At 42.3% G+C, this 14,205-nt stretch overlaps 1 protein-coding gene across 2 annotated transcripts; it reads right to left on the minus strand.

The window, feature by feature from the left end:
- Positions 1-713: 713 nt before the first annotated feature.
- On the minus strand, positions 714-13,905 carry DEFB119 (defensin beta 119). 2 transcript variants are annotated; one of them, NM_001032908.2, is given in 2 exon segments: positions 714-987; positions 13,738-13,905. In NM_001032908.2, coding segments are annotated over 2 exon segments (255 nt in total). In that variant the 5' UTR covers positions 13,799-13,905; the 3' UTR covers positions 714-793.
- Between the last annotated feature and the right edge of the window lie 300 nt (positions 13,906-14,205).

The raw sequence follows: 14,205 nt of genomic DNA on the forward strand, positions 1-14,205 counted from the left end.
ATGAAAAAAAAAAAAAGGAGGTCCACTGGTGACCTTGACCAGAACCAGTCCAATAGCAAATAAGCACAAAGGCAAATTGTAATGAGTTGAGGAGAATCAGAGAAGTAGAGAAAGATAATGGGTAAGTACTACTCTACTTTTGACAGAATTTAGAACTGTTAGTAGAAGGTAAGATATAGAAAGTAAAATTTGAATTTTATATTACAAAGCTGGTGTTAGTTGTCATTGGGGACATAAGCCTCTTAGGTTTTGAAGAATTAGAGGACCTTGACTATCCACAACAACAGCACCCAATATTCAAAGACCTTCTGCAATAACCACCAAACAGGCCCTTCAGTCTCACAGCTTGAAACCAACACAGCTTATTCCACATTACAGCAGCTCTGTTGGTTATAAAGTTTTTTCATGAACTAGGCCAAAATTGTCTACAAGACCTCCACCTACTGCCCTATGTATTCATCCCACTGGTTAAAGACCCTCCCTGAGTTCTACATGGCACAGATTAAGTCATAAATCTGCCTAAACCCTTCAACCCTCCCTTATTCGATTCATTCTTCCCCCTTCCTCACTGGCTTGTCTAGCCTCTCTGTAATTGTTTTCCCAGTTTTCCAGCCTTCTCTCTCACGGAGCTTATCCAGAATGAGACAGACATTGTCACCATGCAAAGCCCAGTCTCTCACTATGATTTTCAGTGGATCAAAGACAGACAAGGGTAGCAGGTACATGAATTTTAATGAGGGGGGTTGACAGCAGGTCTCTGCCCAGAGAGGTTGAGAATGGTAATCACCAGCACTCAAGGTAGTCTTGGCCATTGCTTCTCATAAGACCAATCGGTATTTTCCTCTTTGCCGGAAATGCTTATCCTCATGTAGGACTGGAGGCAGCAGGCCTGATAATTTCTGCAATAGAGGTAGGGCTGTTCATTCTTTTTGCAAGAGGCCCTACAAATTCCACTGTTACCCATGCATCGAAGGATGTGGCGTTTGCCTGGCAAAAGAAAAAAAAAATACAAATAGTTAACTTCTACCTAGGAGTGACATAAATCTGATAAGTCGGGAAGCATCATAAAAACCTAAACGGGGAGCAGGGAGAAAACCTAAAGGGAAATAGTGACTTCTACTTCCAGAAAAAAAAGAGTCAATGTATTTTTCTCTATTTGTCCTGCTAAGTTCCATTTAAAACCCAGTGGGGCGGGGTGTGTGTGTGTGCGTGTGTGTGTGTGTATGTGTGTGTGTACTCTGAAAGGTAAAGTAAAGAAGAACAAGGTAGGGACCTCAGGATCTAAGGAAGGACACAGTCATGGGTTTTCTTTTTGCCTCATCGATCCCAGACTTGTGCTGGAGAGACTGACAACCTGGAAATACAAACGAGTACAGACATAGAGTCCCAAGGAAAGTCTCCTCTCTCTAGCCAAAGAACCAGGAAAGGTCAACCCAGCAAGAAAGAACATTTTAGACAATAACCACTCAGCTCCAGGAAAAACCAAAGACAAAACTACACTCCCACTCATACATCCACCAAAGAAGGCTATGTGGGGAGACTCGAACTCTGCCCTTTCCACTCTGTAAGGAGGTGTAACCTCCTAGAGTGGAACCCAAGTGGGGAGCGGGGACTATTATCACTGCTGAATGATCACAAGGCCAATCACCACCATGCAGTGTTGATAGGAATCATGTGGGGAGCCTCGACTTCCCCTATCTGGTGGGAAGAAGGCATCCCTCCCTCCACTTCCCTGATGGGGTGGTGACAGAAGGAGCCTAGTGCAGAGTCAAGACTTTCACCACCACACAGTACTAACAGGGCCACCACTCCCTGAGATGTGACTTGGAGGTCACACAGGGAACAGAATATCCCTCCCCATCCCAACCAAGGTAGTACCAGAGGAAATACACCTGGACTTCCACCCACCTGGCAGTAGCCAGGCAGCACCCCACTGTCCTCACCAGAGACGTGTCAGAGGAGACAAGCCAACAAAGATCATTGAAATATGATCCAGCATCTCATAACATAATAATACCAAAAACGCCCAGGTTCCAGCAAAAATTACTCATCGTACTGAAAACCAGGAAAATCTCAACTGTAATGAAAAAAAAAAAAAAAGACAATCAACAGAACTGAGAGTCACCCAAGTTGTGTGTATCTGTAATTCATTCCTTTGACTTCCGGGTAATATTCCAGGGTATTAATGTAGTAGCCTATTTAATCATGTGTCCGTTGAGGGCCATTTTGGTTGTTTCCAGGTCTATTGGGAGTTTGGGATTTTTTTTTAAAACCATGTGTTTCTTTATTTAACAACTTCTCCCCAAAAGGAAATGTTTTTGAAAATCCCTATCATTTATAAATTAAAGAGGATCAACCTGATAATAGGTTTTATTTTCAATAAAATGACAGGAACATTTAAAACTACAATGGACTAAATAAAGAATTTTTTATACTCTTGCTTCTAGTAATAATAAAACAGGTAATTTAGAACATATATCTGGCAGATGAAAGGTGGACATTTTTTTTTCCCAAGACAGAGTCTTGCTCTGTTGCTTAGGTTGGAGTGCAGTGGCACAATCTTGGCTCACTGCAACCTCCGCCTCCCCAGTTCAAGCGATTCTCATTCCTCAGCCACCCATGTAGCTAGGATTACAGGCGTACACCACCACACCCAGATAATTTTTATATTTTTAGTAGAGTAAGGGGTTTCTCCATGTTGGCCAGGCTGGTCTCGAACTGCTGACCTCAAGTGATCCACCCACCTCAGCCTCCCAAAGTCCACCACACCCAGCCTGGACACATTTTTTTAATTTGTCAGAAGGCATTAAAAGACAAAATAATGGAGAATGAGTGGGCCTAAACTAAGAAAAAAATTTGTTAAAATCACTATTTTTAATTTTAGTTGTTCTAATAGGTATGTAGTAGTGTCTCATTCTGGTCTTAATATGCATTTCCCTAATGGCTAATGATGTTGAACATCTTTTCAAGTGCTTATTTGCTATCTGTATATCCTCTTCAGTGAAATGTCTTTTCATATCTTTTGTCCATTTCTAATTGGATTATTACTGTTGAGTCTTTTTTTTTTTTTTTTTTTTTTTTTTTTTTTGGGAGACGAAGTCTTGCTTTGTCACAGGCTGGAGGGCAGTGGCGCGATCTCAGCTTGTTGCAACATCCGCCTCCCAGGTTCAAGCAATTCTGTCTCAGTCTCCTGAGTAGCTGGGATTACAGGTGTGCGCCACCACGCCCAGCTAATTTTTTTTTTTTTTTTTTTTTTTTTTTTTTTTTGAGATGGAGTCTCTGTCGCCCAGGCTGGAGTGCAGTGGCACTATCTCGGCTCACTGCAAGCTCCGCCTCCCGGGTTCACGCCCTTCTCCTGCCTCAGCCTCCCAAGTACCTGGGACTACAAGCACACACCCGCCACTCCACCTGGCTAATTTTTTGTATTTTTAGTAGAGGCAGGGTTTCACCGTGTTAGCCAGGATGGCCTCGATATCCTGACCTCGTGATCCGCCCACCTCGGCCTCCCAAAGTTCTGGGATTACAGGCGTGAGCCACCATGCCCGGCAATTACTATTGAGTCTTAAGAGTTGTTTCTATATTCCATATACACGTTCTTTGTCAGATATATGGTTTGAAAATAATCTTGCTCTGTTGTAATTTGTCTTTTCAACCATCCTCTTCACAAAGTGAAGGGTGTTTCACAAAGTGAAAGTTTAAAATTTTGAGTAAGTCCAAGTTATTGATTCTCTTTCTTTTCTAGGCTGTTCTTTCGTATCTAAGACCTCTTCACCAAGCACTCGGTCTGAATGTTTTTTCCTATGCTTTCTTCTAGAAATTTTATAGTTTTACATTTTTTTTAATATATAATCCTTTAAAAATAATTTTCTTTAGAGATGGGGTCTTGCTGTTTTGCCCAAGCTGGAGTGCAGTGGCACAATCATAGCTCATTGTAACCTCAAACTCCTGGGCTCAAGCGATCTTCCCAAATCAGCCTCTCGAGTAGCTGGGAACTAGAGGCACATGTCGCCACACCCAGCTAATGTATTTTATTTTTGTAGAGATGGGATCTTGCTATATTGCCCAGGCTGGTCTGGAACTCCTGGGCTCAAATGATCCTCCCCTCTCAGCATCCTGAGTCACTGGGATTACAGGTGTGAGCCACCATGACCGGCTGTTATGATCCATTTTAAGTAAATATTTGTGAAAGGTGTGAGGTTTAGGTTTAGATTTTTGTTTGTTTTGTTTTTTGCCTGTAGATGTTCAATTGCTCCAGCATCATGTGTTGAAAAGGACCTTTCTTCCAATGAATTGCTTTTGCACCTCTGTCAAAAATCAGTTGGCTGTACTCCTATGAGGCTATTTCTGAGTTCCCTATTCTGTTCCATTGATTGATGTACCTGTCTCTGCAAGACCACACAAACTCAATTACTATTACTATACAATAAGCCTTAAAATCTGATAAAATAATTCTTCCAACTTTATCCTTTTTCAATTTTGTTTTAGCTATTCTTATTCTTTTGCAGATTTCTCTTTAGGCAAGGTATAGACAGAATAGTCTGGTCTATAGCTACAAAAAAAATCCTGCTGGGATTTTGACATAAATGAATATGTCAATTTGAGGAGAATTAACATCTGCTATTTGAGTCTTACAAGATAGGAAGATGGTGTGTCTCTTCATTTATTTAGCTCTTATTTCTTTTATCAATATTCTATAGTTTTCAGCATATAATTTCTGTACATAGTTTGTTAGATGTACACGTAAGTGTTTTATTTTCTTGGAGTGACTTTGAATGGTATTATATTTTTAATTTCAGAGTGCACATGTTCATTGCTATTATATAGAAATACAATTGATTTGTGTATGTTTACCTTGTGTCCTGTGACCTTACTGAACCTACTCATTAGTTTTAGGTGTTTTGCCTTTGCTTTTGTTTTGTTTTGTTTTGTTTGTAGATTTCTTAGAATTTTCTACATAAACCATTATGACATCTTCAAACAGACACCATTTTATTCCTTCCTGTCTAATCTGCATGCCTTTCATTTCATCTTCTTGCCTTAATGCAATGGGTAGAAATACTCAGAACTAAAAGGAACAAATTATTGATACACATAGTGTGGATGGATCTCAAGAGCTTAATGCTGCTTAGCTGGGCACGGTGCTCAGGCCTGCAATCCCGGCACTTTGTGAGGTTGAGGTGGGAAGATCACTTGAGCTCAGGAATTCGAGACCAGCCTGGGTGACATGGCAAAAACCCATCTCTACAAAAAATACAAAATTAGCCACACGTAGTGGCACACATTTGTAGTCCCAGCTACTGGGGAGGCTGAGGTGGGAGGATCGCTTGAGCCCGGGAGGCAGAGGTTATGGTGAGCTAAGATCACACCACTGCACTCCAGCCTGGGCAACAGAGCCAGACCCTGTCTCAAAAAAAAAAAAAAAGAGCATAATGCTGAGCCAAAAAAAAAAAAAAAAAGCCAATCACGAACTCTCACATATGATTCTATTTATTCAACAATGTCAAATGACAAAACTATAGAGATGGGAAAACAGATTAGTGGTTGCCAAGGGTTAAGCATGGTGACAGTGCATGGGGATAGTGAGGAAGGCTGGTATGACTTTAAAGGAGCAACAGGAGGCAGATCTTCGTGGTGATGGAACAGTTCTGCAGCTTGATCATGATGCTGGTTACATCTGCACATGATGAAATGGCATGGAAGTATACACATATATTGTACCAATATCAGTTTCCTGGTTTTCATATTGCATTACAGTTATGTAAAATCTAAGCATTGGAGGAATCTGGGTGAAGAGTACACAGGACCTCTCTCGTAACTTCCTGTGAATCTACAATTATTTCAAAATAAAAAGTAAAAATATGAATAAATAAAATAACCTAAGGGGCTACAGAGAGATTAAAAAAACAAAATCTAAAAAACAAGAACCCCTAGGAGACCAATCCTAGCTCCCATTTTACTTGCTGTGTACCCTGGGGCAAGTTTCTGCGACTCTGTTCTACCCTTTTTCTCATATGTACAGTGTAGACTGGAAAAACAGCTAACCCCTAGAATTGTGAGGATTAGTGGCTGAATATATAGAAAGCAATAAGGGACTGACACATGGTAAGAACCAAATGAATGTTAACTATTATTGTTGTTTTAAATTATCATTTGAGCAAGACCCAGAAACTCCTCTGCATCCTTGCTAACCCTGCCAGCCAGAACCACGTATACCTGACACAGTGGTCCTCTGCTCCCTCCAGCCCAGAAAGTTCTCCACCCAGATTCTTGGAACCTGGAGTCAGCTGTTTGTGCCCCCACCAGATCCACTCAGGCTTTCACTTGTGAATTCACTATTCATATTCAAGAAACACTCACTAAAACGCATTCATGTCCAGCGCTGGGCTTAACATCAGGCATGCAGATGTAAATAAAACATCATCTCAGCCCCTATGGATTTCCACCTAATATGTGTGTGTTTGGGGGATTGCTGGAAAGGGGACAATAACTCAAATAATTACACAACAACATAATACGTGTCATAATTTCTTAAGAGTGACAGTTTGTGAAGCCAATCAGAACTCAGTTTGGAGAAAGAGTGATAACCTAGAAAAGGGACATCAAATTCTCCATAGCCTTTAAAGAGCCAGTAAGCAGAGAAAGAAATGTTGAGTGCTGAGGGAAATTACGGTTCAAGCTAGAATTGTATACTTAGCTAAAATTTTCTTAACAGATGATATGGTCTGGCTGTGGCCCCACTCAAAACTCATCTTAAATTGTAGCTCCCATAATCCCCACATATCATGGGAGGGACCTGGTGGGAAGTAACTGAATTATGGGGGTAGGTTTTTTGTGTGCTGTTCTCGCGATAGTGAGTAAGTCTTGTGCGATCTGGCCCGGCGCGGTGACTCATGCCTGTAATCCTAGTACTTTGGGAGGCCAAGGTGGATGGGATACTTGAGGCCAAGAGTTCAAACAAGCCTGGCCAACATGGTGAAACCTTGTCTCTAGGAAAGAATACAAAAATTAGCCAGGCATAGTGGTGCATATCTATAATCCCAGCTACTTAGGAGGCTGAGGCAGGAGAATTGCTTGAACCTGGGAGGTGAGGCTACAGTGAGCCAAGACCGTGCCACGGCACTCCAGCCTGGGCAAGAGAACAAGACTCTGTCTAAAAAAAAAAAAAAAAGAAAAAAAAGGAAAAAAAGTCTCACAAGATCTGATGGTTTTATAAAGGGCAGTTCCCCCACACACACAGTTTTGCCTGCTGTCATGTAAAATGTGCCTTTGCTCCTCCTTTGCCTTCTGCCATGATTGTGAGGCCTCCCAGCCATGGGAAACTGAATCATTCAACCTCTTTTTCTTTATAAATTACCCAGTCTTGGGTATTTCTTCATAGCAGTATGAAAATGGACTAATACAATAGATAAGCATACATTTAGATATTTTCAGAAGTAAACCCGCTGAGAGACTTGATTACCAACAGGAGCTTCTTAAGTGTAAATTACAAGGGTTTAAAAATATAGTTCAATAGAATGAATAAGATCTGGTATTTGATAGCACAACGGGTGACTGTAGTTCACAATAATTTATTGTACATTTTAAAATAACTAAAAGTATAATTGGATTTTATGTAATACAAAGAAGAGATAAATGCTTGAGGTGATGGATACCCCATTTACTCTGATGTGATGAGTGTACACTGAATTCCTGTATCAAACTATTTCATGTACCCCATAAATATATACACCTGTGTATTATAGAAATTAAAAATAAAGAAATTTTAAATAAAAAAATTCACCAAAAACAACAAAATAAACTACAAGAAGAAAGAAAAGATTTCTTATATGAAAGTCTGAGAATCAACGTGAAACAATAATAGATATGGTATGGGAAATCAGAGCATGGTAGATAAGAGGTGAGTCACAACCACAGTGTAAAATATTAAATTTAGGCAGATATCTGTAATTTGAAAATTGGAATTTGGAAGAAGTGTCCTCTATTCTACATGTATGCTGATTAGGATCAGCTGAGATCCCTCCACTCTGACATTATCCTCCCTAAATACGTGAAATGCAGACTTTTAACACAAATTTTTAAAATTTTTTTCTGATGTTCAGAGACAGCCTTTCCACTGTTCACGTTTCACTTCATGTGAGTGGTAAGAACAATAATGATCATTATCATTCTTTTCTTTTTGTTTTTAACCTAACCTGAGTCAATTCTCTCTGCCTTCTATTTTTGTAAAATATAGACACTAGAAGACACCATCCCAACTGAATTTAGACAATGTTATTGTAAATTTCAAAAATAAAATAAAATAAAACTGAAAAAAAAAGCTACTGCTCTCACCTTAATCTGAATGAATGTGAATACACAATACAATAAACAAACATTTCTGCCTTAGACCGCAGGAATACAAATTAACAAACTGCTAGACAAGACCATTATTCTGCTAGATGGAGAGTGAGGAAAGTCTAAAAGAGGCAAGGAATGGTATCACCTCACTGTTTTCTCAACTTAAAAATCCTTTTTCTACTCCAGATCTCTGCTCAGGCCTCATTTTAGGATTCCCTGAGAATTGTTCCTTTCTTGTAGAATGCCCAGAATCAGGTGATAATCCAATGTCTGCATTACTCAGTGACAGTTTAGTACCTACTTTCTATCAAAGAAACAAGACAAATAACAAAAGACAAAAAAAAAAAAAAAAAGAACTCAGTTTGATCCCCTGCTCTATCTTAATACTGTGTGACTTGGGCTAATTATATCACCTCTCTGGGCCTCAGTTTCCTAATAAGTAAAATAGGGATGATAAGAGGATTGTTGTAAGAATGGAATGACACATAGCAAGGGTCAATGAGAACTATTATTACAGCTATTATAATTATTAAGAAATAATAAGACAGGGCTGGATGTGGTGGCTCATGACTGTAATCCCAGCACTTTGGGAGGCTGAGGCAGGTGGATCACTTGAGCCAAGGAGTTTGAGAGCAGACTAAGTGACATAGTAAGACCCTACCTCTAAAAAAAAAAAAAATAGAAAAATTAGCCAGGCATGTTGGCACGCACGTGTAGTCCCAGCTACTCAGGAGGCTGAGGTGGGAGGATGGCTTGAGCCTGGGAGGGTGAGGCTACAGTGAGCCATGATTGCACCACTGCACTCCAGCCTGGGCAACCAAGCAAGACCTTGTCTCAAAAAAAAGAGAGAGAGATAGTGAGACAGAGTTTATGTGAAGACTTTCATGGGTGGGAGCATCAACTGAGCTTTGAAGGATGAGAGGGCATTCATCACAGAGGTGAGCTGAGTGTTGGGGACCAGCCGGAGGGAGCCATGAACAAACACAATGTGGGGGACAGGAGAGGATGGCAAGAGGGTGGCAGTGGCTGAAGAGAAGGTATGTGAGGGACAGTCATGGGAGGTGAAACCAGGTCACCATGTGAAGGCTTTGAATGTCCAGACCCTGGGTGGTGATGAGCAAAGGAAGAAATCTAAGCAGGAAAATGACACAGAGAAACTTCCTACTAAGAATCCTTCTAATAATAGAGATTAATGCAGAGAAAACCTGAGGGTAGGGAGACCAGCGAGGAAACATTTTTGATGGTCTCACCCCAGGCCTGGGAGCACAGGTAGCTCTCATGGGCAGCCTAAGTGTCCCAGCTCCCAGAGAGGCAGTAAAACTGTGAAAAGATTATGCAGCTCCTGTCTCTGAAGTGGGCTGAAAAATACGTTGTGAACCTAAATATACATCAACAGATGAAGGGATAAAGAAAGTTTGCATATACACACAATGGAATACTATTTGGCCACAAAAAAAGCATGAAGTTCTGTCATTTGTGGCAACATAGATGAGCATGATGTTAATTGAAACAAACCAGATACAGAAAGATAAATATTACTTGTTCTCACTCTTATGTGGAAGCTTAAAAATGTGGATCTCATTGAAGTAGAGAGTAGAATTGTGTTTATCAGAGACTGGGAAGGGTAAGTGGGAAAGGAGAATACAGAGAAGCTGGTTAACAGATACAAAATCACAGCTAGATAGGGGGAGTAAGTTCTAGTGTTCCATAGCTTTGTAGGGTGACTGTAGTTAACAATCATTTATTGTGTATTTTCTTTTTTCTTTTCTTTTTTTTTTTTTTTTTTGAGACAGAGTCTTGCTCTATCGCTCAGGCTAGAGTGGAGTGGTGCGAACTCAGCTAACTGCAACCTCCGCCTTCCAGGTTCAAGTGATTCTCCTGCCTCAGCCTCCCAAGTAGCTGGGATTATAGCCACCATGCCTGGCTCAATTTTCATATTTAGTAGAGACAGGGTTTCACCATGTTGACCAGCTGGTCTCAAACTCCTGACCTCATGGTGATCCACCCGCCTTGGCCTCCCAAAGTGCTGGGATTACAGGGGTGAGCCACCCACACCCAGTCTATTGTGTCTTTTCGATTAGCTAGAAAGAGGACTTTGAATGTTTCCAACACAAAGAAATGATAAATGTTTGAGGTGATGGATATGCTAATTACCCTGATTTGATGGTTACACTTTCTATACGTGTATTGAACTATCACGTTGTACACCATAAATATGTGCAATTATTATTTGTGAATTAAAAATAATTTTTTTAAAGAAATGGATTATCAGCCAGAGTAGGATCCAATACCAGGCACAACCCTAACATTTGAAGGTCCCGGGGCAAGAAGGCAAATGAAGGCTACTGTGTCATGTCATTTGTCTGCATGCTTAAATGTTTTAATCAAGCTAATAAAAAGAATACATAAAAGATATCTAGCTTCGTTTACAAGATAGCCCTTCATAATGACCTGAAAGGTCAGGTTTGAATTTATAATTCTCTGATTCCTCAGAACTCCATGCAGGAACATGGCATTCCGAGGGGAGCCTGCCCAGCCCACAGCTCACCTCTCTTCTCACCCATCCCCAGCTCTGCCCACAGACCCTGCAAACAAGAGCATCCCTTGATGCTTCTCCTGCCTAGGGGTTGGCACCCAGTGGGCCCAACCCTCCAAGGATGGACCTTGAGGAAAGGCCCCTGCAGCTCCTTGAAGCAGGCACAAGGTTTCTCTGGGCAGGCAATCCCAGGACCCAGCTATTCAAAGCATGGCCCAGAAAGGGAGGAGGGTAGGCAAAGGCTCCTCGTGGGCATATTCCCCTTGCCCCCAGCAACTCCTCACCACATGAGGAGGGACTTAGCCAGAGGAGGCCCAGAGTCAGATCGAGATCAGAGGAGAGGCCCCTCTTTCCAGAGTCTAAGAGCGGAAATATTGAGCTGAGAGCAAATAGTCTTCCTGGACCATAGTGAACTCCTTCTGTCTGTCTCTATGCCATGCATCACGCTTTATCGAGCACTCTTGGTCCTTGGCCTCACTGCAGAGGACGCAGTTCAGGGGTGAACAGCTGTGTTGGTTAAATGGGGCCCAGAGAATAGGACTTGAGATAATGAAGCCTGGGAAGACACCCAGATCCTCTAGGTTCCCAATCAGGATTCTTAAATGTTCCCCACGAGTGAGTCTTCTCCCGGGCTGAAGTACCAGTTCAGATGAGTCAGGCTTCTGTCTCCCTCAGAGTCTAACACCGTTAGAAGGCACACAGCTCATATTTCATAAATCCTTGAATAAATCAATGAACAATAGCTGATGACATTTGTTGAGTGCTTACCTTTGCATTAGTATGTCATTTCATCCTTACTGCAATCCTGAAACAGATTCTACTATTACTCTTATTTACAGAGGAGGAAGATAAAGTTCTGTGAGGTTTATATGCAGAGTCTGCCAGTAGAAAGTGGCAGAGCTGAGGTGAACATGAGTGAATGGATCGATGAAAGAATGGAAAAAATGAATAATGAACAAATTCATATATAAGTAAGCAAATCATGCGCTTTATCTTTTTTTAGTACTTAGACACCTTCTAACCCCTGGGGCTGGGCCTCCTGAGCACTAGAAAGCATCAGCTGGTTTCTCTAGAACCCCAAGGATTTGGGTTATATTCAGCCCCATCCACCCTCAGCCCATTCACTCTCAAAATGGACTAACTCTCCCAGCCTAAGGATTCTCCCACTCTCTAGGCATCTGCTATGCCTTTAAATCTCTCAGCTCCCACCATGTTCTCCCCACTCCACTCCTGACTCAATAGCCTCTCCTGCAGTTGGTAGATGGGGAATCATCTTCAAGACTGTAGTGATCACACCATCGCTATGACCCAGCCCTAGTGACTTCTCTCGACTACCTCTTCACCTCCCATACCATCGCCCCACCCTCAATCCATTTGGGGTATCGTTCCTTATGACTGACAGACACCAGAAATAAATTTGTGAGTTTTAATTAAATGTGGAGCCTAAACAATCTGAAACAAAGTCATTTCTATCCATTATGTATATTTCTCTTCGGTTGTGGAGCTGTTGTGGACATCCGAGGAGTGGTCCAGCCAAGGATTCCATGAATTGTTACTGGTTGGATTGTTAAATAACGACTAGGGACACAGCACCGTTTACGATTTCGGCAGCGTATGATGCTGTCTTCACCATCTTTGCACAACAACCGGCAGTGTCCATCCATCCAACACTCTACTTTGGGGCATTCGAACAACAATTAAGCAGATGTTAGTATCCCTCAAGTGGAGAGAAAAGAGAAGGCAGAGGAGGAACAGGAAGACAGGGAAGAAGAGAAGAAAGCCAGTTAAGTGAGTAATGCTAGACCCAGTCCCAGGAAAAGAGAGAAGAGACCTTGAGAGGGAAGAGAACTGAGACAATGGTTCCAACTGAGAACTCCGAAGTTTTCGGGGGAGCCTTTTTTGGACTTCTCACCCTTCTGTCTTCCTATCCCCAACTTCCTATTCCTTACTTTGGAATCAACTGAAGCTAATTAATGTCCCACCTAGCAGAGCTAGGAGTGAAGGTAAAAGGACATGAAAACCTGTAATATTAGGAAAAAGAGGATTCACTCACATTACACAGACCCGGTGTCTTATCAATAACCTGACCCTGTTTAACATAAGCCAAACAAGCCTCAGCTCCAGCCGCAGCTCAATCTCCAATCTTCCTTGACCCTATATTAACCCAATTCAAACTCAAACTCATTCAGGCCTACCTTAATTAGAACTCCCAGCCTTACTCAACTCAATGCCCCTAAGCCCCAACTCCAGGTCAAACCCTAATCTAATCCAATCTAACCCTAATCTAATCAAGTCACTAACCTCAATTCCCAGCAGTATCCCATCACCAAGCTGAACCCAAACACCCTGCAGCATCCAGCACTGACTCCCAGCCTCAGCCCAAGCCCCAGTCTAATCCCCGACACCAGCTCCACTCAACCCCAAATCCCATCCTCTCTCCAACTCTGCCCTAAACCTTCAGGGAAGCCCAGCTCCTCACCTCCTGCTCATCCTGACATTCCTTCTATCACCCCAATCCCAAGGTTTTTCCTCCACATCACAACTCACCCCAACCTCCACTCTAGTCTCCCAAAGCCCTCAATAAGTCCCCAACTTGCACCCATGCTTTGCCCCTCAAACCTCTCCCAAGCTCCCACCAGGATACCACTCTGGCCCTCAAGTGCCAGATGCTCCAAACGTCTATCATCCCACCACTCTGGCAAAAAAGAATCAGAGAGAGATATTAACCTGAGATGATCCTGGGGAAACTTCCCAAAGTTGCAGGAGAGAAGGAAAGGCTTTACATGATGCCCACAGTGAGAGAGGAGGGAAAGATGGGAAGTCCATGACCAGGAGCCCAGACCCCTGAGAGAGGCTCACGTTACCTGATATCACTGGTACTTCTGTGGCCAGAAGGATGGCAAGAAACAAGAAAAGAAATTTCATGGCTGGCAGACCTGAGAGGAGGAGGCACCTGAGCTGCAGGGGAAGGAAACAGGGTTCCCTGCAGCAGCGCAGAGATGAGCTTTGCTTTTATCAGCAGGGCTGTGGGCAGTGAATTAGAACAGGAGGGGATTTATATGAGGTCATCCAGGCCAAAGGACAGTGTGTAGCAGATGTCTCAGCAAAGCACAAGATGAGAGTGTGGGAAACTGGCCAGTACCAGTGCCAGTAAAGGGACAGGCCAATTAAAGCCATTTGGCCTTTGAGAGCCACAAAGGAATTAATTAATACATAATAAATATATATCAAGAAATATTTAACTTAAAAATTACTTTGGCTGGGCGCGGTGGCTCAAGCCTGTAATCCCAGCACTGTGGGAGGCCGAGATGGGTGGATCACGAGGTCAGGAG

The sequence above is a fragment of the Macaca mulatta genome, chromosome 10 (assembly GCF_049350105.2).
Source record: "Macaca mulatta isolate MMU2019108-1 chromosome 10, T2T-MMU8v2.0, whole genome shotgun sequence".
NCBI lineage: Eukaryota > Metazoa > Chordata > Mammalia > Primates > Cercopithecidae > Macaca > Macaca mulatta.